This window comes from Clytia hemisphaerica, unplaced genomic scaffold (genome assembly GCF_902728285.1).
Source record: "Clytia hemisphaerica strain Z4C2 unplaced genomic scaffold, Clytia hemisphaerica genome assembly, whole genome shotgun sequence".
NCBI classification, from domain to species: Eukaryota; Metazoa; Cnidaria; class Hydrozoa; order Leptothecata; family Clytiidae; genus Clytia; species Clytia hemisphaerica.
The window spans coordinates 419,642-442,995 of record NW_027103824.1 but is presented as its reverse complement, the minus strand read 5'-3'; the positions used below and the strand labels follow the sequence as shown (position 1 = coordinate 442,995).

Sequence of the window (23,354 nt, the reverse complement as noted above, 5' to 3'; positions counted from 1 at the left end):
CCTTTTTTTTCTGTGCGGGAAGTGGTATTGTTTATAAAGAAAAAACAGCAGAGATTGTCAATCACATGAAAAGGAAGAAAGAAGAATTTTTCTGACTCAAAATAAAACATTTCTTCTCAAATACTTAGAGTTGGTCAGAGGACACAAACCAAACTATCAATTGGGTCTGGCCCTATTTTGTTTTGTTATAAAATGTGTCCATGTGCCAGGCTAGAAAGTACATACACTATACATTCAAAGTACATACATTGCATCAAAATGTTGAGCATTTTCATGCAACAAAAAGCTGAGTATGGTGCAATATACTATCCTATACAACACAGTTATTTGGTACCTCCCTATTTAGTACATTTTACTAATTTTATCTGGGATTTTTTTTTCAGGGAACCACCCCTTTTACTACCATGTACTAAAAGAAAAAAACACCAGTCCACTGGCTATAGGTCACTACACTGAACATGTACCGACTCTTCAATCCAATGAATGAGCAAATAACTAATGCGGGTCACTAGTAGTGCCCATAAAACCAAGAGTAAAACCTAAAAGCCCTGAAAAGCCTGGAGCTGTCTATGTGCAAACTATGTTTATTATGATCATAACAACAATAGTCTGCACATTACACACACCCCTGCTTCTAAGGAAGTCCTAGAATTTTTGGATTTAGCATGGTCAGGCCAGGTCAGACACAGTAATAGCATGAGTAACAGCAGTAATAATATGACAATAATAGAACAAGATTATGCCATCTTGCGAGTTTATTATTATTCTAAAAAAGACCACAGACAAAAAGCGGCTTTCACATTTTTCCCTGTCCTGACAAATTTGGTAGGAAATCCAAAGTACTCTATATCTCCCATCCTATTTTAGATGTAATTGTTTTATTTTTTCAGTCTGCATTCATTACTTTATCTTTGCAATTTCTTATTATTTTCTTATTACATCAATCTTCACCTATAACGTTAGAATTTTTGGACCTACCCCGGTGGGCTGTAGGTCCTATAAATTAACCTCTGTTCGTTCGTCCGTTCGTCCGTTCGTTACTAGCTTTTCTCGGGATTGGCTCATTAGTTTTTCCTAATTTTTGGCACAAAGATGCAAAATGGTAATGCCCAAAATGTGACGGAGCCCGATTTTCGAAAAAAATTCATTTCCGGCCGAAAATGCCGGAAATATGCCGGAAAAACCGTTTTTTTGGCATTTTCTCGAGATTTCATCATTAGTTTTTTCTGATTTTTTGCACAAAGATGCGTATTAACAATGTCTAAAACATGGCCTAGTCCGATTTTTGAGAAAAATTCTATTCCGGCTGAAAATGCCGGAAATCGCCGTCTTTGCAGATTTTCATTATATGTTTTCCTTGTATTTCTATGTTCTTCACACAAAAACATTATTGATAACAATGCTCACCATCAAGCATGATTCAATTGTCAATAAAACTGATTTTTGCGACCAGAACTTTCTATTAATTTTTCCTTACAACCCTTCCCTCTCCCCCCATAAACAATCAATGATGAATTTATTGCGTTATGCATTTTCGCTAAACGATATATTTTCTGACTGATTTTTTTCTTCTCGCATTGCTATCTAACTTTCATCATCAGGTAGGTCCATTCAGCATCTAGCTTGTTGTACTTGAAAAAAAAGTTTGGCCTTGTTTAATACATAAATTTTTCCTGAATGATTATTTTACTACATTTCAAAAATGGTTTTTCAGTGAAGCTCAAAATCAAATGGAGCTCAAAGAAATGCTAGTAAAGCTCCTTGTATTTACAGCTGGTACCATCAAGTCACAATATAATTTGTATAGATTATCATAATTTTATTCAAGGTAAAGTTAAAAATATGGTGTTTTTCACCACATAGCTGTATAAAAGGATTTTCTCGTGTTAAAAATACTCAGTTTTTGTTTCTATTTATGAGCAAGATGATCAGTTTCAAGGCTAAAGTAGATTCTATCTTCTTTTTTTTTTAAATGATTATGGTTGTTAAGCGTTATAATGGAGCTGACTAACGAGGTGAGGACCATTTAAAAGTAGCAAGCAATTAAGTCTGAAACTAAGATGTTTTATTATAAGCAATTGGTAAACTCCATTTATTTATTGCTTTCTGCTAACTTATCCAAAATGTCACTCAGAAATGTTTTGTTGATTTTGAAAATCTTTGGACAAAATGTTTTAGAGAAGTAGTAATGATCAAGATAGTTTGACTTCTAAATGTTTAATAAACATCAACACATCTAAGTGCTTTTAAAAACATCTCTTATAGTGTAATGACAAGTAATGCAGTGAAGTATTTTTTTTAATTATAGCACACTACTCTTTGAAGTGTGTGACTCTGTGTGCAGCATCGCGTGAGAGGGACCTTATTTAGTTTGAGAAATTTGCACACTTTCTATACAGCTTGCATAATATGTTTTTATGTTTTTGTATGATTGTTTCAATCAGACATGTTTATGGAATGATATGTATTGTGTTTGTTAATGTGTGATCGATATGCTATATTACTAGAAATTTTCCAAAATCATATTTTACATATGAAGGTACTATTTGAAAAAAAAAATTTAAAGAAGGGTTTTCCTCTCTAGAATATAACGTTTTGTTCTAAATTAGAATTAGAAAATACTTTTAAGACTTCAAAGCACTTCAATTATCTATTGTGCTCCTCCCATTATATTTTAAGAATAAATTTTGAAGATGTTTCATTCTGTTTTCATTTGGTGATTAGTTCTCTATTTTTTCAGTCTTTCGTGTTAAGATAAATTATAGTGTTTATGCAACTGTTTAAGTTGGTAAAACATCAATTTTTTAAATACAATCAGACTTTCTGCTTACGAGGCTTCTAACGAATGAGAATGTTTTGGAAATTGTTTTAAATATATGATATATAATATATTAGTTTTTCTTTTTCCTCTTTAAACTAAGATTAAAATTCCTCTTTTTGGTTTCAAGCCCAAAATAAGTTAAAAAGTCTCTCCTTTCACTCTATAATAAAATCTCTGAAAAAAAATATTTCCTTTTGGGAAAATCTAAATATGAACAATAATTTTTTTCTCTTGTAGTTTTTAAATAAAAGTCTATACTTGTGAAAAGTTGCGATGATGATGAAAAATGGCAGAATATTCTAATAAATCGATTTGAACTTTTATAAAATATGACATCAATTATGGGAAGTCAGTCAAATGCATCCTCTATTACCTCAAGCGAGGATAATTCAAGTGCTGAATCATCCAAAGAAAGGTATGTTAGGGAGGGTGGTACTGACTCAATGTACTGACTCAATGTACTGACCCATAGCTGGGGATGGTGTATTTTTAAAGCTAAATTTGAGTTAGTACAATGTACTTAAAAGGGTGGAGTCTAATCATTGGGAGGCTTGAACATAATGGAAAAAAATGGAAACTACTGATAAACACACTTTGTTATAAAATCTTTACCATAAAATGAAGTTCTAAAGGTATATTGAATATTATATTGAACTTAATTTTGTTGTGATTCTCTCTTGCATCTCATCATTGTAGGCTCTTGAAATCAAGATGCAAAAGCGAAAAGAAAAGACGAGACAAGTTGAACTCGTTCATCCAAAGCCTGCAAGCTATGTTAGCACCGGACGCCACTAAAAGACTGGACAAATTGACCGTTCTAAAGATGACTTTGAATTATTTAAGTTTACACAACGGTACATACAAATATATTTTTCCATGAAAATCTGGCTAATTGCAATTTTCTTGAATTTTTCAATTTTTTTGGGACATTAAAAAGAGCAGGACTATTTGGAATAACCAGGGTTTACCTCGAAAAAAGGGTCAAATCATCAAAAAAGTTATATGAACGAGGCTTATCCCAAGTTACTATAAAATCAATGTAATTCTTGTAAAAAAAATAAACAGTGTAAGTGATATCAAAAAAATATCTCCTTCTTATTACCTACTTATTCTTTTATTTATAGATTTTTCAATCAACGTTTCTGGACAAGGTGCTGGCAAAAATAAGAAGACCTTTTTCATTCCATGTGATGAGTTAGGCCAGCTGATGTTCGAGGTATCATTTTCATTTTTGACTATTCCTTCTCAAAAATGTTAATCATTTGCCATGTATTAGTTTGGTTTTGATAAATCTTATAGACTTCCTTTTCTAATAGAGAGGCATAACTATATCAAAAATTACAAAAAGGCAAGGGTAAGAAAAAAATTCTTGAAAATCGTTTCTTGAGAAAAATTTCTTTTAGATTAATATAATTCATTCATATTTATAGGTTTGGATTATAATTACAAAATGCTAAAACTTTATCTTTGTCTTGCAAAAAGGAAGGGGTAGAATCCCTTGTCTCTCTGTACACTATTGATTTTTGTGTTGATCTATTTTCCAATAATCACCTTAAGTTACTTGTCAAGGGTTATATAGATTAAATCATAGATTCTTTTTTACTATGATAGTAACCAAAACACTCCAAGAAGCTTATTTTACTATTTTTTTGCACTAAATGTATAAGATTTCGTTCGTTTTTCTTTCTTTATACACCCGGGAATAATTTCTACATAACATTTCGATCACAACAAACTTGGAATGTTTTCAATGTTCATTTTTTGCTGAGGAGTTTTTTTCCCGACTAGGTCAAACCTCACGCTGAGATTTTTACTCTATTTTATATACAGTTTCAATATGTCAAATTGTTTCTCTCTCAGTTAAAAAGAATTCCATTTTTTGAAAACACTCATTTTTTGACGTAAATCTCAGTGAAATTTAAAACAACTTTATTTATTAGAATTTCCCTATTAAATGTAAAATGCCATCAATAGATTCATTACTGTTTTCTTATGTATGATTCAAATATCATATAACATTTCTGTTCATTAGGCTACCAATGGATTTATCCTTGTCATCAACGACGATGCTAAACTTCTATACATTGCCGATGTTGCTGAGAAGATACTTGGAATTAAAGCTGTGAGTATTAATCTTGTGAGTGCGTCGGTCCCAATCCCTTTTATTAGATCAAGCAATTAGATATAAATTCTGGAAAATTGTGTTCACCTTGTGGACACATCAGGAAAATGTCAATCAGATTAAAACCATTCAATATTTTCTGTCTCGTGCTGATTTCTGTATGTAAAAATTTTTTTTTCACATTCTCGATTCTTAAAAAGCGTTCTTCCTTTTTCCAAACATAGTCTAACATTACTGGGAAGCCAATCCATGCTTTCATTCATGAAGATGATCGAACCAAAGTGGCTGAAGAGATCATGTCCAGTACTTATTTTGATCATTCAACAGAATCAACGTATATGGACTTTCTAGGAGGTAAGAATATCACTTGGTTTTATTTGGTTGTCGTTTCCCAGTGTTTTCATTTCATTAACAGTGCAAGTATAAATCTATTCATGAATAGAAGAGTGACTGTTTATGGTATTTGACTCTCTAGTAGTTATAGGCTTTTGGTTTATTAATCTACGATCAAAGCATTTTAATTAATTTTAGTAATGGCATAATTGAAACTTTTTATAAAATGACATTTTGCAGGTCAGGCGGACATCTTCTTGTGACCATTTTGGGAGTCAACTTAATGTCTAGTAATGCTCTAAACTAGAAAGATAAGATTGTCTTATCTAGTCGCATAACTAACGATACAATCGTTGCGTTATCATCTTTTCAAAGCGATTCTAACTATTCGATAACAAATCGATTGTTATGATACATATTGTTGATGATAATCGATATAACGAATTTAGGTTATTGTTAAAATGTATCGCGACTGCATCGATTGCGACTAGATAAGAGACTTGCTGCGGTTGCTTTTCTTCGATTTTCACTAATTGACCTTATATTGAGTACTAAAAAAACGCTAATACTATGTATTTTAAACTGACACCCTTAGGGGATTGTAAGAACTCTCAAACTGCTGGATTTAATTTCGGTTAAGCTGGACTTTTGTTCTTTTTTTCATTTTTTTTCATAGAAAATATCGATGTCGAAAAGAGGTGCATTACTTTAGATTTCCGCGTCAAAGTCAGTGATTCAGATAGAGAGAGCAGTTACCGACATCTATCGTGTGTTGGCCGATGGCAATCTTTCAAAAAGTTAGGTATGTGTGGTGATAAATAAGGAACCAGGTTGCCAATCCTTTTTTCCTCATTGAATCAAACAAATCCTTACTTAATTTGTTATAAACTTTCGAGTTTGTTACGTACTGTTAAGACATTGCCTTCTTTTCAAACGGCGGTATTTTCAACACTTTCAAGATTGTATCCATCCGTGCTTAAACCACTTTAAAGTTTAAACTTCATGCTTTTCGTTTCGTTTGCCGGGACATGAATCAATCTCAATTCTGTTAGTAAATTAAGTCGTTACTAGAAGGCTTTGAAGCCAATGGAAAGACCGAGCTAATACGATTTCATCGCTAATTTATTCAAAATAATGTATCCAGAGGTATCCATACAATAGTATGTATGAGAATTTTGCTATTCATTACTTTTACGGCTTTTCTTTTTTAGAGGAGAGTGGTTTTCTATCGAAAGTCTTGATCCTATTTGCCACTGTGAAAACTGAAATGCGAGAGATAGCGCCACCGGAAGATGCGATACCCTCTTTCATGACCAAACAAGGACTAGATCTTAGCTTCATTTTCGTTGACCAAAAGTAAGTTTTTGGTTATGGTTCGTAAAATATATATCGTTTTCATGGACTATGTCTTTAAATAAGATAAAGTTTTGCGGACTTTGCGTATTTTAGTTTAATTCGTGTGAATTTGAAATTTGAAAAGTCCCTACCTTTTTACCCTGTTTTTTTATTGAGTTCTAAAAAATATAAAGGATTGAAGAAGTAATTTACAATTGCTATACGGTGATTCATTGTCGCAATATTCACGCAATGTAGTGTATTGTAGATTTTATTCCAATCTAATTTCCAATATATTTCTAAAAAATATCGCAAGACAAAATTTTCGATGATAATATCATAGAAACACCATCAACTGTACTTATAACTACTTTCTTTCTTTTTCTTTTCAAGTTGTCCACCAGTGACGGGGTACACCTCATACGAACTTCTCGGTAAATCCCTCTACATGTTCGTTCACGTCGATGATCTACCTGAAATACATTCGGCACACGATAACTGTAAGTCTTCTTTACCACGTGCTTTGGGATTTTTGTCCATATTTTTGCGTATTTGAAAATTTGGCTAACCCAGATTTAACACGAATGATTCACACATAGCTAATCTAGATTTCTCACGCGTACTTTGGGATTTTTATCGATATTTTTCGCGTGTGAGCCAATTTTGGCGATTGTTGTGAACGTTATGAGAGCAAAAAAGAGCATGATGTGAAGAGGGGTGCCTTTGGGGTGGGATTTTATAAGTAATTACTAAGGTAGGTCAATCATAGAGCTTAAAGCCCGAAGGGCGAGAGTAAAATCTCTAACCTTTCCCAGGTAAGAAAAAGTGAAGCCACCTATTTCCCATCCAGAACGCGCCTAGAACGTGGGGGCAATAATGACGACGGATTGTATCTAGCGGTTTCTTTGTTTTTAATGACTGCATTCTTCTTTGAAATCTAGCGATAGATTTTACTATCAATCCACTAGTGGGCGTTCTGGATGGAAATAAGTGGCTTCATTTCCCATCCAGGAGTCTCGAGTTTAGCCCTTTGGGGTTGGAAGTCAATGTGACCAACTCCGTGTGCGTTCCAGTATAATATTTCGAAAAAGTCTCCTGTTTGGTCTTTTCCTGGACTTTAGAGAACATCTAACACTATCATACAAAAGATTTATTTCGAAAATCTTTCCTTTTTCCACTTCTATTTTTAAGAAGAAAAGAGCAATAAATTTCTGTTGTTTTTTGTTATTGTGGCTTCATTGTATCGTCTATCATTTTAACAGGGTGCCTTATGCTAAAACGGTCAATAAGACCTATTTCAAAGTTCGTCTTACCTTCAGACAGTAGAGTAGATCTTGAAAATTATTATGTGAAAATGAATTTAAAAGTTGCATAAATAAATTAAAACATAGTCTACACAATAGACAGCTCCTACTCTTGGTCTATCGGCACTGCTATAGGCGGCCACTAGTAGCCCCCCCCCACCCCCCACCGGGAATTGCTTATTAATAGGTTTAAACATAATAGACAACTTTCACAAAAGATGTTTATCAATAGAGATTTCCAATAAAAGAATGTTTAAAACACAGCTGATTGGCTAAGGCTTCGAAACTCTCTATTGTTTCATTAAAACCTCAGTGCGCATGCAATTTATCCGAAGGATTTCAATATTCAAAACAAGAGCAGTGCTCATATCCCGAAGAGTAGGCTAATAAAAACAATGATGTGTTTTCCTCTATTAGGTCAAACTGAAAAAAGAAATTAGAATATGAAAAAAACAAAATAACAAATTGGATTACTATGAAAGTATTGTCAAGTAGTTTTTGGACCTACCTTGGAGGTCCATTAATTTTTAACCCGTGTCCGTTCGTTCGTGCGTTTGTCTGTTACCAGCTTTTTTCGGGATTAACTCATTGGTTTTGTTCTGCTTTTTTACACAATGATGCAAAATGGCAATACCCAAAATGTGATGGAGCCCGATTTTCTAAAAAAAAAAATTGGGGGCAATTTTTGGGCCAAAAAGTGCCTAAAAATAGGGGTTTTTAGACTTTGTGTGAGATTAGTTTTTCCTGATTTTTTGCATCAAGATAGAGGGTAAGGGTCTCTAAAAAGTGGCCGAAGCCGTTTTTTCTGGAAATTTTTTTTTGGCCGTGAAAATCTGATTTTCTTATTTAGGGAAATTCCCTTTTAGTTTTATCATTTTAATGAGCATTTCTCTCAACTGTCTTGGTATTTTTTTAAACATCTGAAAGCCAATGTGAAACAAGTTGCATCATGTTTTCAAGTTTACGCATCTCTATGCTATGCTGTTATCTTTTCTTTTTCGTTCGAACATTTTCATTTTCATGCAGCGTGTTTCCGACTACCTATCTCAGGTAGGTCCATTTAGCATGTTGCTTGTTATTACTGTTTTGAGGATAAATTGGTTACTTTAATGAAGAAAAGGTTTGCAGGAGAATAAGAATTAGAAAGTAGATAGAATGATAGTACATTCTTTTATTGAGCTGAAGCAGGTTTCAATCCAATTCAGATAAATTGTGTCTATTTGTAGGCAACTTAATTTTTAGATTACTTATATATGAAGAGCTTGTATTTTGGGGTCCTTTTTTATCATTTTTTTATTCAGAAATTGCACCTCAAGAACACTGTTGTTCTCAAAAATCATTAGGTCTCTGTATTTCTTTAAATTTTCGATTTTATGACTCTGAAATTTTCATTATCATTATTTATTAGGCCATAGCAAACCGCCAAACATTTGGCTTGACCAAAACAACTGATAGGGGGAGAAAATCAATTATTTTGCGGTCAGCTAAAGAGACATTTTCCCTTTGCCTCCCTCTTTTTCTTCTAACCAGATACTCTCTGTTTCAAGATCGAAGATGTTATTGATTTCGATTCTAGTACATAAAGAAAATCTTTTAGCAAGAATTATTTTATTTAAGTATTGTTGAAGGCTCTAAGTAACTAACTTTTACATTTAACACCGTTTCTACATAAAAAATTAAAAAGAATTGGCAGGTCTCGTTTGTTCTTACTTTTCTACATTTTTGTCTCTTACGATGTTCTCAGTATACTAATATCTTGTATTATAATATAGTTTATCCAAATGACCTTTAAATCGGTTAAAATATATGTCAGTTTACAGGGGTTTAGTGATTTTTGAGGCCCAAGTCTTTTCTTTGATTTGTTTTTATTTTTGTTAGAGTTTTGAACAAATTTAAATCTCGTGTTCTTATGAAAAAGGTTGCGCTTTTATCACCTTTCTTCGAAACTAGATACATGTTAAAATGATTTTTCTCTAAAGATAGGTATTTTTTCGATTATATAATAGTTTCGATTCACGATTTCGAAATCACGTGTATACTAGTCCTGTACCAGATGATTCTTTGCTGAAAAGATCACACAAGGGTATTAGAATTTTTCCTATGGTCTACTGGGGTGGTACAGGCTACAAACATATTGCGTTGCATTATTGTTTTTTTTTTGAGTTTTTCAGACGAGAGAAAAAACACTTTTTGAAATAATATCTCAAATGGTTAGAAAGACGTTTTTTACATGCCGCTTCCTTCTGAACAAACTGTTTTCAATATTCAGACATTACAGTTTTGCATCGTGTCAGTATGGCTTTCGCTACGGATAGGATTATACACATTGTTTTCTGAGCATTTTAGAGCAAGGAAGGATCAGTTTCTGGGGGGGGGGGATTTTTTTCTTTCTGGTACAGGCATTTTCGTTTATGTTGTTCCGAATTTTGGTATTCACACGGTGTTCGGGACAATGTGGAACCGTAATGTTTGAATTTTAATTTTAGTCTTAATCAGGGCTATCATCAGAACATACTTCTAGTCAAAATTTCGTATTGAAAAGATGCCTATATAACTTTTGGTTTTCATCATTTATTTACATAGTGGGCCATCATCGAATCATCTGAACATATCTAGTCAAAATTTCTTTTGTTTTCTTTTCAAAATAACTTTTGTTTTTCACCGTTTATTTGCACAGTAACGAAGAACCGATGCAAGGAAGTACAAACCTTCTTTCGATTCTGTTCAAAAGGAGAGGAATGGCTTCTCTTGAAGGTGGTTATGCAGATGAAAAGCAGTGAGGGGACCATGCAACCAGACTTCATCAGTATGTGCTTCTATATGGCTAAGTAAGTAGCTTCTGGTGTTCTCTTGATCAGACCTAGAGGTCAACAAAAGATCGTTGATATAAAAGATGTTGTTTGTAGTCAGAAAATTTTCAACTTAAGCTATCACTTGAATTAAAAGAGGTTAACACGCTTTTACTGTATTTGTACACCATAACACCTAACAAGGTCAGACTTTAGACTTGAAAGGCAATATAGTTACTGTTAAAGAAAATTCAAATTTTAAAGCGTGTAAATTAAAAATTACTCAGAAAACGTATCCTACATGAATAAAAACACGAGAAAAACTTTCTGGAATCAAATATTCCTCTTCATGGGAACTAAGTTCTGCTGCGACTATTCAAAAAGTAGGGTACCACGCACTCACTCTCTCTTTCATGATTTACATCACACTTTACGTTCCTCCTTTTTTGGCTACGAACTTTTCCGATATTGTTTTCATTAAGATAAGGAGTAGGAAGTGCGAAAAGATGCCTCCATTTTCACATGTTTCGATCGTGTAGGTCAACCCAGTATTCAACGCACTTTTAATGAACATTTGGCAATGAAATACGAATATCTGTTTTTATATTCTCTGTGTTATGCGAGACCAATTTAATTTGTTGTTCTACGGGCAGATCATTAGAAAAATATGGGTTGGTCGGTCGGTAAAATATGAATAAATTTTTCATTTATCAGGGTTGGTAAGGTACCGAAAATATTTTCCAAAAAATATCTGGATCAAAAATTCACTTTTTTTATCTTCGATCCAGATCAAAATAAAATTTTAGTGTATGAAATGCTTGATTTTCTAAATTTTTAAATTTCTTGAATTAATTTTTAGCTCTATTTAAATTTGATTCTTACAAATAACTAGTGTGCAAAATATATTGTAGTGGAAATACAATATTATTATTTTTTGATGTTAGCAAAAATAGGGTCGGTCGGGCCCGTAGAACAACAAATTAAATTGGTCTATGAGTTATACAGTGGTTGGGTATTTCGATCAACAAACTTTTTACATACACCCAATTGCTCCATACTTAACTTCATAACATGTCTTATTGTTGTTTGTAATATTAAGGGCAGAAAGTTTCGCGGGCAGAAACTTTCGCGAAGTTAAAAAGTCGCGAAATTTAGCGAATTTAAGTTTCGCAAATTATGGTTTTAGCCGAAATTTCACAGATATAACTTTTGCGAATTCATATAAAATTTACCTTTTTTGGTAACAAAAACTCATAAAACACGCAAAAAAATTAGCAAACAGTGCAAAACTGAGTAGGAAAGTTTATCTTTCACGAAAAAAAAACTTTCGCGTTTTTCAGGTTTAATTTCTTACCTGGCAGAAACTTTCGCGAAAAAGGATCAAAATTGCAAAAAACGCGAATGTTTCTGCCCTTAAAGTACATATATTTTATAAATTGGGATTGCGCGATACTGTGTTAAACATGATACTAAGGCTGGAAAACTCTACCGCCTGTAAACTCTTTTCGACAAAAAACCGTTTGCGAATTTTGTTCGGCTTCGGGCTTTTTTCTTAGAAAGTAGTTTGTCTTAGACTAAAGCATGACACATAAGCAGGATATTTAGAATGTGGGATGTATGAATGTGGATTGTTCTGAACAGGCGTCTGATTGAGAGTAAAATAGTGGGTAGCAATAGCCGGGCTTCCCCCGCGCTCCATTTTTTAAGGGACCTGTTAAATCTTTCGTGATAAATTTTCTTTGTAAATACACAGTATTTAAGACATGAATGATAGCAGTTTGCGACTTATTTCTTATGCTGACGTAATACATCATTCACGTTTTTCTTTTTGAACAATCACAGTAATATAGTCGCGACCAGAACGCTGTTTATTTTTTGTAAGAATTTTGTATTGATAGTCCCATTTCGTTTTCTGTAACCATTTTATCTATAGCGCTTCCTTCCAATTCGGAAGAATCTTCCCTTTCGGGGTAAATAGCGGGACTGACTAACCAAAAGATCTGAATGCACGGGTTGCAAGATTTAAGTCTGAAGTCAAATCATGATGTGCTTATTTGGAGGCGGGCTGACCCGGCTAGGTATGAGGTAGGATGGACTTTTGAACGCTACATCACAGTTTTAGAGCAATCAATTGGCTAAAAATAGATCACGTGACGTTCGAAAATTTAGCCCACCTCACCTAGCCGGGCCAGCCCGCCTCCATATTAACAGCCCCTAATATAAGTTATTACACTTTTTTTATAAGAACCAGTAATTTTTTTAAGAACCTGGGATTTTCTTATATTTTTGGCACTTTGATCCTCAAATTGTTCTTATCCTGTTCTTATTAGGATAAAATTGAGGTGTTTTAATACTTAAACCCGATTTTTACTAATTTGACGCCTAAACTGCTTGAAATGGAGTATTTCCAGGTTCAGCATTGTTTTTAAATTGTTCTTATTTTTTGACGATTTTGAGGCTCAATGTTCTTATAAAATTGAAAAAACCTTAAAAAACCCAACAGCGTAACTGTAAATCATAAAGCAAGTAACCAGAAATAGTCCCTGACCCCCCCCCTGTTGAGGATATCGGAAATCCAGGGGGTTAAGGATTTTTGTTTAAAAGTGGATAATCAGGGGTTAAATATCTACAAGAGAGTGGATATCCAGGGGGTAAAGTGTCTTTTCAAGTAAAAGATACGATATCTAGGGGTAAGCATCTTTATAAGAGAGGATATCCAGGGGGTTGAACATATTTTAAGAGTGAATATCCAGGGGATCGATACTTCGATACTTTGAAAAATCAACATCCTCAACAGTGAGGGTAAATTTTTTTTTGGAAAAGCCCAATCCTTTTGGCAATCTGAGCATTTATTTTTCAAAATAAAGCCACTTTTTGGAACAACATTATTCATCTTCCATCTTCTTTTTTATGAAGTCAAGAGGAAATACTGGCTTTCCGTGAAAACGCAATGGTAAAATCGAACGAAACTTTACGGATTCTTAAAAAGACGAATGATGGGCTCTCAGATAAGGTATGTTGGTGTTTTTCATTTGTGATAAATTCGTGACTATAAAAGTGTTTCGGAAATGTTTTATTTAAAACGAAAAGAACAGAAAGAGGATCAATTTTTTCCACAGTTTATCGTCAAATCTATTTCAAAGACTATTTGAACGTTTAATGACTTTTTCATGGATCTCTCAATAATACTTTTCACTTCGTATTACTAAACCATTTTTATTGTGACATCAAAGATAGGAAAATCTCCCTTTTCCATTCCAAAATTCGTGGGAGATCACCCTCTAAAGCACACTCATTGAGATTTTTGCGTGTTTATTTACAAACTTTGATGATTTTTGGAGAGAGATTTTCCTCTCTTTGCAATGGTAAATGATCCCTTTTCGTGTAAAAAAACTTGCCATTAAAATCAAAACAACTTGACCTGACAGTATAAAACACGCCTGTGTCAAAATAAAAACACGCACGTTAGGACTATTGGGAGTAAATTTTTCTAACAAAATGGTGGTTGTATATAGTTCACGAATTTTTCGTGTTAACCCCAAAGTGAAAAGAATACAACAAGTTTCAGCTTTAAACGACGAAATGTTTGCATTTCCAATGAAAAAGTTTGTCGGATTATTATCTTAGTCAGGAATTAACTCGAGCCACGCCTAAAATTTTTAGCTACTTTACGGATTTATATTAATTAATTTTTTGAAAAAAATGTTTTTCTGTTCTTCAAGTCAAAAACAATTTCTTTTATTTTAGAAGCCGGTCTCGTTAGTGCACCAACAAGCAGCTCCTGGAGCTAATGAAGAGGTGCAAAAGATGGACAGTGATACTAAAGGTGAGAAACATTTTCTTCAGTTGTCCTGCTTAATTAAATCTTAAATCATATGTAGTATATTGCATATAGTTAATCATTTTGTTATTATCGGATGTAAATAACTAATAAACGTCTCATGCCAAATAGGAACACCAAATAGCACACTGTAGCGAATCTTAAAAAAATAACCTTTTTTTGTTTGTTTGTGTGTGTTTGTCAACCCCAACCTCTTTGCATTAATTGCTCTTGAACATTCAGTATTTACTATTTCCATCCATTACTCACAATATCAAAAGAAAAGTAATAAAATTCACAGTTTTACAATCGAACCGAGATGAACTGAGGATTTTTCATATGCGAGTTGCGAGTTACGAGTTACGAGTTACGAGTTGCATTCAAAACCACGAGTTGCGAGTTACTTTTTACGAGTTACGAGTTACGAGTTGCATTTTAACAAAATAAAATCGCGAGTTGCGAGTTACGAGTTGCATTTTAACGCACAAAATTCGCGAGTTGCAAATTAAAAGTGCGAGTTGCAAATTAAAAGTGCGAGTTGCAAATTAAAAGTGCGAGTTGCAAATTAAAAGTGCGAGTTGCAAATTAAAAGTGCGAGTTGCAAATTAAAAGTGCGAGTTGCAAATTAAAAATGCGAGTTGCAAACTAAAAGTGCGAGTTGCAAACTAAAAGTGCGAGTTGCAAATTAAAAACAAGTCTGAGGCTGTTATCTTAAATAATAACAGCAAAAAAAGCTTAAAACTTAAAAAAAAGAATACATACAAGAACAAAATATAAACAAGTCCAAATCAAAGCTACACACCTTAGCTCTACTTTATTCATATCACCATGGTTACTTAATAGTATAGTTTCCGGAATTGAAACAAAGAGAGAACGAACTTGTACGAGAACAATGGAAAATTAAGCAAGAAAGCGTAATGTACACGCTTTTTTTATAAGAATACACTTTATAAGAATGTCCATGATGAAAATGGCCAAAAAATTTAGAATATGGTAAGAATATCACAATCATGGAATTTTGAGACGTATGTACTAAATGTTATATCTAGTCTGAATTAGAATCCTAACCTAAGAATGCTGTAAGAATATTTTAGGATGATTTTCCCCAAAAAGTTAAGGATATCCATGATGAAATGGATTTACACCATTCTTATAAAAAAAGCGTGTACTTGGACGTTAAAACAATGTTGAAATAACATTGTGTGCCAGCTGCTGGGTTGCTACACAAACTAGCTACAGTAAACTACACACAGTATTTAACACATATTCGTCACATTTTGAAAAGAAATAAAAGAGCATTGAAAGAATAGAAAATTGTTCTGCTATTGTATTTATAATTATTTTTGTTTGCTTAAAACAGTGGAGACTTGCATTTCTCAAACTTTTTTTGGGCACATTTTTAGCACATTGATGTTTTTGCAAAGAAATTTTTTGTATTTCTCATCTTAACAAAAATCAAAGTTTGCAGCTGAAGAGAGACGCACATGAGCTTACAAGAAGGTTAGTGAACATTTTCCTTTTTACTTTTCGTTGATCTATGTATATAAAATCGTTTCACTACGCGAGAAAGTTGCTAAATACTTTATTCGAAGAAATTTTAGCGAGACAAATTTTAGCAAATAATAGCGAGTCCGAAAAATCTTGATTCTTTAGGCAAAAATCAATTAAAAATCATTAAAAAAATTGTAAAAGTTTTAGCGAAAAAAACTTAAATCAGCGTCGCTAAAATCTCTCAGATTAAAGTATAATTTTCATCGATCGTACGCTACCGAAAGCATCCAAACGAGGACCTTTTTTTAAATATCTGTTTCCCAGACATAGCCTTCCTGGAAAATTTGATCTGTTGGCCGAATATTTCAAAAAATGTTATTCCTAGAAATGAAGATCTGTTTCTCCGCAAAACCTAAATTTTTTATCTCAAAGTATCTTTCCTAGAAAATTTGATCTGTTTCCACAATTTTCAGAATTAAAATTTTGATCTGTTTTCCCAAATAGGATATCTGTTCCCCTCTCCTGGAAATTTTCATCTGTTTCCCTTTCTTTTTGTTATTGATATCTGTTTTCCCCCATAAAGTTCAATCTGTTTCCAATGCAATATCATCTTTTTTGGAAACAGATATCTGTTTCCCAATTTATTATGTCATCTCCTAGAAATATTGACCTGTTTCTCTCTGATGACGTCATCAGCTGGAGCGGGGAAACAGATAGTTTTAAGGAAAAGGTCTCTCCTAGAAAATCGGATCTGTTTCCCCATTTTTCAAAAAAAAACTCTCTCCTGGAAAAGGGAAACAGATATTTCGGGGAAATGGGCTCGTTGGCTGCTTCTGCGCTACCCCTAGTACACGCTCAGGTTTAGGTCCAGGTTACAGGTTTCAGGTCAAAATTTGGAAAAAATATTATATTTTCGTTTTTTTTATAAAGTCCAATTTTGGGCTCAGGGTTAGAGTATTTCCGGATGTTCATGCCTAAAATTTTGGCCATTTTCCTTAGCAACTAATGAAAAAACAAGAAAAGGAAATAAATGTTTTTCTAGTTTTTCGTAAACCGTCCTACGCTTGTGTGTAGTGGCAGTATCAATTAGAAAAAAATTCAATTTTGCAAAATAACTTCCAAATTTCAAGTCATAAGTTTTACTATAGCAGCTGAATTTCTCTCTGGGGTGCGGTATGGGTTTTCGATATACACGCTTTTTTTTTATAAGAATACACTTTATAAGAATGTCCATGATGAAAATGGCCTAAAAATTAAGAATATGCTAAGAATATCACCATCATGCAATTTTGCTATTCAAGCAAAGAATGTCATTTTTAGAGCATTTTAAATCATAAATTGCCAATTACCCCCAAGTAATAAGAATGCTGTAAGAATATTTTAGGATGGTTTTCCCAAAAAAGTTAAGAATATCCATGATGAAATGGATTTACACCATTCTTATAAAAAAAAAAAGCGTGTAATATTCTCTGGCTCAGCATTTTGAATTTCCATTTTCTTTTTCTACTTTTTATGTTTTTGTGTCACTTTATCATAACCAAATGTTTTAATAGAAAAAAATTAATTAAAATATTAAATAGAGAATATAAAACTCATAAGCATATTGCCTTTAGCGGCTCGCCTGATTGCGCATCTCTTTCGATTTTTGTACCTACCCCGGTGGAGGTCCTATAAATTAACCTCTGTCCGTTCGTCCATCCGTTCGTTACCAACTTTTCTCGAGATTGGCTCATTAGTTTTTTCTGGCTCATTGATTTTTTGCACAAAGAGATGTTACTATAAACCCTCGAATGTGACGGACGGAGCCCGATTTTCGAACAAAAAATCTTTTGGGCAAATTTGGGCCAAAAAACGGGTTTTTTGGACTTTGAAAAATTGGATCATTAATTTATTCAGATTTTTTGCATGAAAGTCCATCATAGTAAAAGATGGCTCAACCAGATTTTTGCAAAAAAAAAAATTCTTGGCTCAAAAAATGCATGTTTGTCTATAAGAATCACTATTAATAAGCATACATCAATGTTCTTAGTCAAATTACTCAATTTTTTTATGAGATAGATGTTTTTTTTCCTCATGAGGGCTTAGTTTTGAAAGAATATTTCAAGAGCATGAAATTTTGGTTTCCAACAGTTTTTTTTATAAGAAACAAATGACTAATTTTAATAGATCATCGTCACTATTTGTGTTCTGAATGATTGTTTAATGGTCACGCTCACGAAGATATGAGTTATATATGTGTTAAATGCATAACCAGGTTTTGTACGGGTACGAAATACCGTTTTCCCGTCAAAATTTTTGCCGAATCCCGGAATTCCGAGAATTGAAAAAAATAATAACCACCGTCACACCGGTCTGTACAGGTTCAAATACAGGCATACTAGTAATGACAAAAAATATGGCCAAATACCGTCACCGTCTGATTTTAAAATCCCGTTTTCCCGTCTTTTTTTTCGTCAAATCCCGTAATACTGTACTAAAAAAGGGCCAATCCCGTCACACCGTAAAAGTACAACCCCCCCCTAACCAGGTAGGTCCATAAAAGTATCTTGTTTTATACTTGGATTGGAAAAATTTTCCCCCATTTCGGAAAATCATTATTTCATAGATTTCGAAAAATATTTCGTGAATGAGTGATTTGAGGGGTAACTGGGGGGTGGCTCATATAACATAAAATGAAACTACATTTACCATAGCTTAACCCACTAGAGATCATTTTGGCGCCATATTGGTCCATTTTCTTTTCAAAATTTGTAAAGATACAGAAGGGTAAATCGTTAATTATAAAAAAACATGTGTTGCTAGAAAACCTCTAATTGTTTCTTATTCTCTTTACTTTCTGTTGTCATTTTTCAGGTGAACAAAATGGATACGATTGTATTATCAAGTGACACCGATGCCAACGGTGACAGTGATATAGAGTTCATAGAAAGCGAGGCGTTGTAAGTAAACTTTTCAAATTCTACGAGTAATGTTTTCGTGTAAAGATTTAGAAAAATTAAGATTCGGAATGGCCTTAATTTTAATTAGCAATATTGAGCTACTCGTAACTCGCAACTCCCATCTTATCATATCACACTTAAGATAATGGTAAGGTATTTCTCCAAATTATATATACTAGACATCAAGTGCCCTGCTTCTATAAGGTATAATGTAAGGGTCTTCAAAAATGTCACACACTCAGTACTAAATTTTTGAATCTGATCAGTTTTACTGCTTTCGAAAAAAATCAGTATTAAGTGTTAAGGACCGAATGTCCTTTATTTCACTTACCTTGAATACCCCTCGGGTACTGAAGGCTATCACCATGTCTCTCTACCCCTAGGGGTTTGTAAATCAGTAAATCACTTCGAGAAAGGATAAATGTGGTTTCACGGTTTATGGGATATGTTATTAGGGATAAGATTTCTAATTTCTGTCCGAATATTTTTTAGGTGTTCTCAACAGAACGTCAATGATCAGCAGCAAGAAGATACTCTATCTGAAAACACAGAGAGCCTTGCACGTAAGTTTCTGTTTCTTATGCTTCTGTCGTTAGCATTTTCCAAGCATAAGGCGATCGATCATAGTTTATTTCAATCTTCTCTTGCGACACCCCTGTCTCACTTACCCGGTGGAAATTTCATAGAAAGTGGAGATAAAAAATCCCTTTCATTTTATAACTGGGATATCTATTTCCATTTTTTCCAATCAACAAAATCCAGTGGGGACGGAAAATTCAGATCAAAAATGCTTGCACACTCTTTATTGTGTTTATGATTTAGTTTTTTAGTTCCAGTGATTAGGCTGTATTCGTAAGAAAATCAAATATATAGAGAGGGGGCCCCAAAAACAAAAAATCTCAAAAAAGGACGCCAAACTCTACTTGGCCACCCCAGAAAAATTTTCCCACCACGCCACTGGATTTAAACCTTCGGCACGTGTTCTCGCTAATATAGATCATTCAACTTTTAGGCACAGTGAAGAGATGAAACCTTTTTGTATCAAATGCGGAATAGCTGAAAGCATTCAAAACAATGAAGACCTTCGGAAACGTTATAAGTTGCTCGACGATCATTATGAAAGCCTAGGAAAAAGAAGAATTGTCGTGAAACCCGATGGTCATTGCTTGCCAAGGGCAGTGTTTAGCTCCTTGAAACGCGTAAATCTTCTACCTGACATAAACAGCTACAAAGAACTTTTGCATCAAGCCATCAAGGAAGTAAAAAAGGAAGAATATGCGATATGGGTCAATGGTTCTAAAGAAAATGCAGACGCAGAATTGAAAGCGTTCGAAGAGAAGAAAGAATACACAACAAATATTGTTGATGTTGTCATTCTAGCCTTGGTAAAGATGACTTCGACGAAACTCAAAATATATTACGTTGAAGGTGAATCGGTTAACTACCACGAATTCAAACCGGATGACGGAACAATCTTATCTAATATAGAATTATCTTTCACTAATGGACACTATGATTATGTGATAGCATCTGAAGAAAGCTGTTACTCGAAAGTCAAAGATGTGAAGCCTATTAAGAAAGAACTGAAAAGTGAGATGTATGACTTTAAATACAATGAAGACCAATCGTTTAGCTCACCCGCGTCATTCTACGATTCAGATGAAGAAATCCCTGCGGTCCAATACATTGGAAAGCGTAAATACATAAAAGAGACAGTATTCGATAACATACAAAAGGAAAGGAGAAGCTGTGTACCTGCCGATGTTGATGGCACTGTTCAATATGTAGTACCGCTGAGAAAGGGTTCCCTAAGCAATTGTAAAGGCAAGCGTCCGTGGGGTCATTGTCAAACAAGCAAAACCAAATCGTTTACAGAAGGTCCGAGGCTTCTTTTTAACTGTCGTGGGAGTTACTGTTGTAAAAATACCACCTGCTCTAACGTGAATGACTTTGGTGTTAACCGCAAAGACTTTGAGCAGAACACAAGTGATATCGTTGTGTGTACTATTTGTGATAATGAAGCTGCCTTCATACCTTGCGAAGCGAGATTAATTCTGGAGCAAGATTTGGGAAAGAAGGAAGTTACTTGTAAGCACCATGGAGAGCATACCTGTCCTAAGGAGATTCTTGGAAGGAAGGAAGATATCAATCAATTGGCGGAACAGTTTCCTCGAGTTACACGAGAGGCATTAATTAGACAGCAGGTACAGAACTATATCGAAAAAGGAAGCTATAGTGATGCAGTTGCAGAAGCAAGAAATTTCACCGATGTTCGGTACGTCGACAACTTACGTAGGAAATCTAAAGCGAGCAGAAGACCAGAAGGACATAGTTTCAAAGCTGTTGAAGTATTAAAAAGAAACTTCGAAAAAGATGATAAATTTCTTATCTTTGCCTTTAACGATGGGTCAGATGGCAATCTTCCCTTCGTCCTCAAATCAAGCAAAAGAAAAGTCGAGATACTCAACCATTTGAACATGGACGGCACACATCGCTTATCATCTGAGACGGTTCATCTTGATGTTCTTCATAGCAGGTAAGCTTTTGTATTTAATTGATTTAGTAGAACATTTCGCTTTATAGAAAAATCAAAAACTTTGTGTATTAATTAGCTTCTTTAAGTTTTTTTTCAGCGCTTTTCGCAACAAGAACAATTTTCGCAAATAAAAATGTTTTGAAAGTATAGAAAACTTTGGCTTTAAAAACTACACGAACAGCAGGTCATAATTTTTTTTTGTTAAAGTCAAAAAAAGCCCCCCCCATTCAGGGGGGCTACTGGCACTGGGCTGGACTGTTTATTTTGTCTATTGTTTCATTTCTGATCGCTTCTTTTTATACTTCAGATGTAAAGGCTGGAAGACTTACACTTTATCGTATTACGATTCATTGTTGCGCCAAATGGTCAGGTTAGTTACAATGGAAGCTACTACCGAAAACCATGAATATGCTGAACTATTTTTCCGAAACATCAATAATATGCTAAATTCTTCATCCTTTGATATCTTTAACCCTACCACTATCCAATGTGATGAGCATGCAAGCGCCAAGATCGGCCTCAAGGATGTGTACGGAGAAGATTTCGTAGAAAACAGAACGGCTGGTTGCGAATTTCATCTGCAGAAAAGCGTCGACAAACACAAGAAATACTTTAACACTGAGGATGGGACTGCATTTAACCTATTGGTGTTGGCTATGAAAAATTCTGTCACCGAAGAAGGCTACAATCGCGAAAAAGCAAAAATTGACAACTTGATTCGAAAGCAACCTGAAACATGCAGAAAACCTCTTGATGACATGATGAGATTTTGGAATAATGTCAAGTACCGCTGGTCTTCTGCGTTCAAAAGTAACCTACACAATGCCCCCAGATCGAGCTTAGCAGAGGCTGCACAAGCCAGCATGAAAGCCGGTGGTGAAAAAAATCTATCATTGGTCGATGCAGTAATGAGTGACATCAGTGACTCAGCTAGATTAGATGCTACGTGGTTGAACCGACAGGAAGGCGAAAGATGTGTTGGCGGTGGGCCATCTCGAATGGACCTGGAACGCAGGAGTGAACGTCGTCAGATTGGGAGAGCCAATCAATATGTCACGGAATTAGCAGAAAATGAGGAATATCAAGAGCACCAAGTAGACGTATCGGATGATAACCACCTGCAAAGTTCACAACCACCAAAAGCGAAGAAAAGAAGATTGAAATCATTGGAAAGCAAGCATTGCCAATCAGTTTTGAAAAAAGCTAAAGAGCTTCACGGAAAAATTTCTTTAGTCGAAATGACTAAAAATCCATCTCAATTGAAATTCACAGTTAAACAATCACACACCATCAGGAATGTTGAAATAAGCCTTGAAGAAGTGATGTGTGATTGCTCACAATCCCAGCAAGCGTCAAGAAAATTATGTCATCATATTGTTTGGCTATATTTAAACCTGTTTGGCATCAGTGAAAACGACCAGTTGATTGCCCAAACAGAAATAGGGGCTTCGTCGTTTCAGCGTCTTGTCTTGTAAATTCCATGCCTGCCGAAATTCCAACTTTGCTGACAACTCAAAGGGATACTGACCGAAAATTCTCACAGAAATTGAAAGATCACGCAAAATTCAACTCATCCCAAATGTGGTACCTTTCAAGAAAATCAGTAAAACAATCAGCGCGTTGTTCGGGATGTTTAAAACCAAGAACAATCGTAACTGGGAATCTTCATTTATTCGTTGAAGGACTCCTTCATCTAGAAGATCGTGACCGAGTAGTTGAGACAAAACTTCGATTTTGTATAAGCAGCAGATGTGTCAGAGATATAAAGAGCTCTCTTCACAACATAAGATCAATAGGAGCTGATACCGTGATACGCATTGATCCAGCATTAAACGGCATTACCCAAGCCGAACTGAACACGATT

General features: G+C 34.3%; 2 protein-coding genes across 2 annotated transcripts in view; both read left to right on the top strand.

Annotated features, from left to right (window-relative positions):
* Positions 1-3,056: 3,056 nt before the first annotated feature.
* The window catches only part of LOC136806685 (neuronal PAS domain-containing protein 2-like), a 29,324-nt gene continuing 9,026 nt past the window's right edge, over positions 3,057-23,354 (top strand). Inside the window, exons 1-11 of the mRNA XM_067063273.1 lie at positions 3,057-3,236; positions 3,518-3,675; positions 3,946-4,037; positions 4,854-4,943; positions 5,168-5,297; positions 5,953-6,078; positions 6,488-6,632; positions 7,005-7,111; positions 10,593-10,743; positions 13,621-13,717; positions 14,452-14,530. Of these exons, the coding sequence (XP_066919374.1) occupies positions 3,151-3,236; positions 3,518-3,675; positions 3,946-4,037; positions 4,854-4,943; positions 5,168-5,297; positions 5,953-6,078; positions 6,488-6,632; positions 7,005-7,111; positions 10,593-10,743; positions 13,621-13,717; positions 14,452-14,530 (1,261 nt within the window). The 5' untranslated portion in view covers positions 3,057-3,150. The remainder of the gene's footprint in view (positions 3,237-3,517; positions 3,676-3,945; positions 4,038-4,853; positions 4,944-5,167; positions 5,298-5,952; positions 6,079-6,487; positions 6,633-7,004; positions 7,112-10,592; positions 10,744-13,620; positions 13,718-14,451; positions 14,531-23,354) is intronic.
* LOC136806705 (uncharacterized) lies at positions 19,973-22,965 on the top strand. The gene is made up of 2 exons (XM_067063297.1): positions 19,973-21,490; positions 21,798-22,965. Exons 1-2 carry the CDS (start codon positions 19,980-19,982, stop codon positions 22,963-22,965), a joined length of 2,679 nt encoding a protein of 892 aa, XP_066919398.1. The 5' UTR covers positions 19,973-19,979.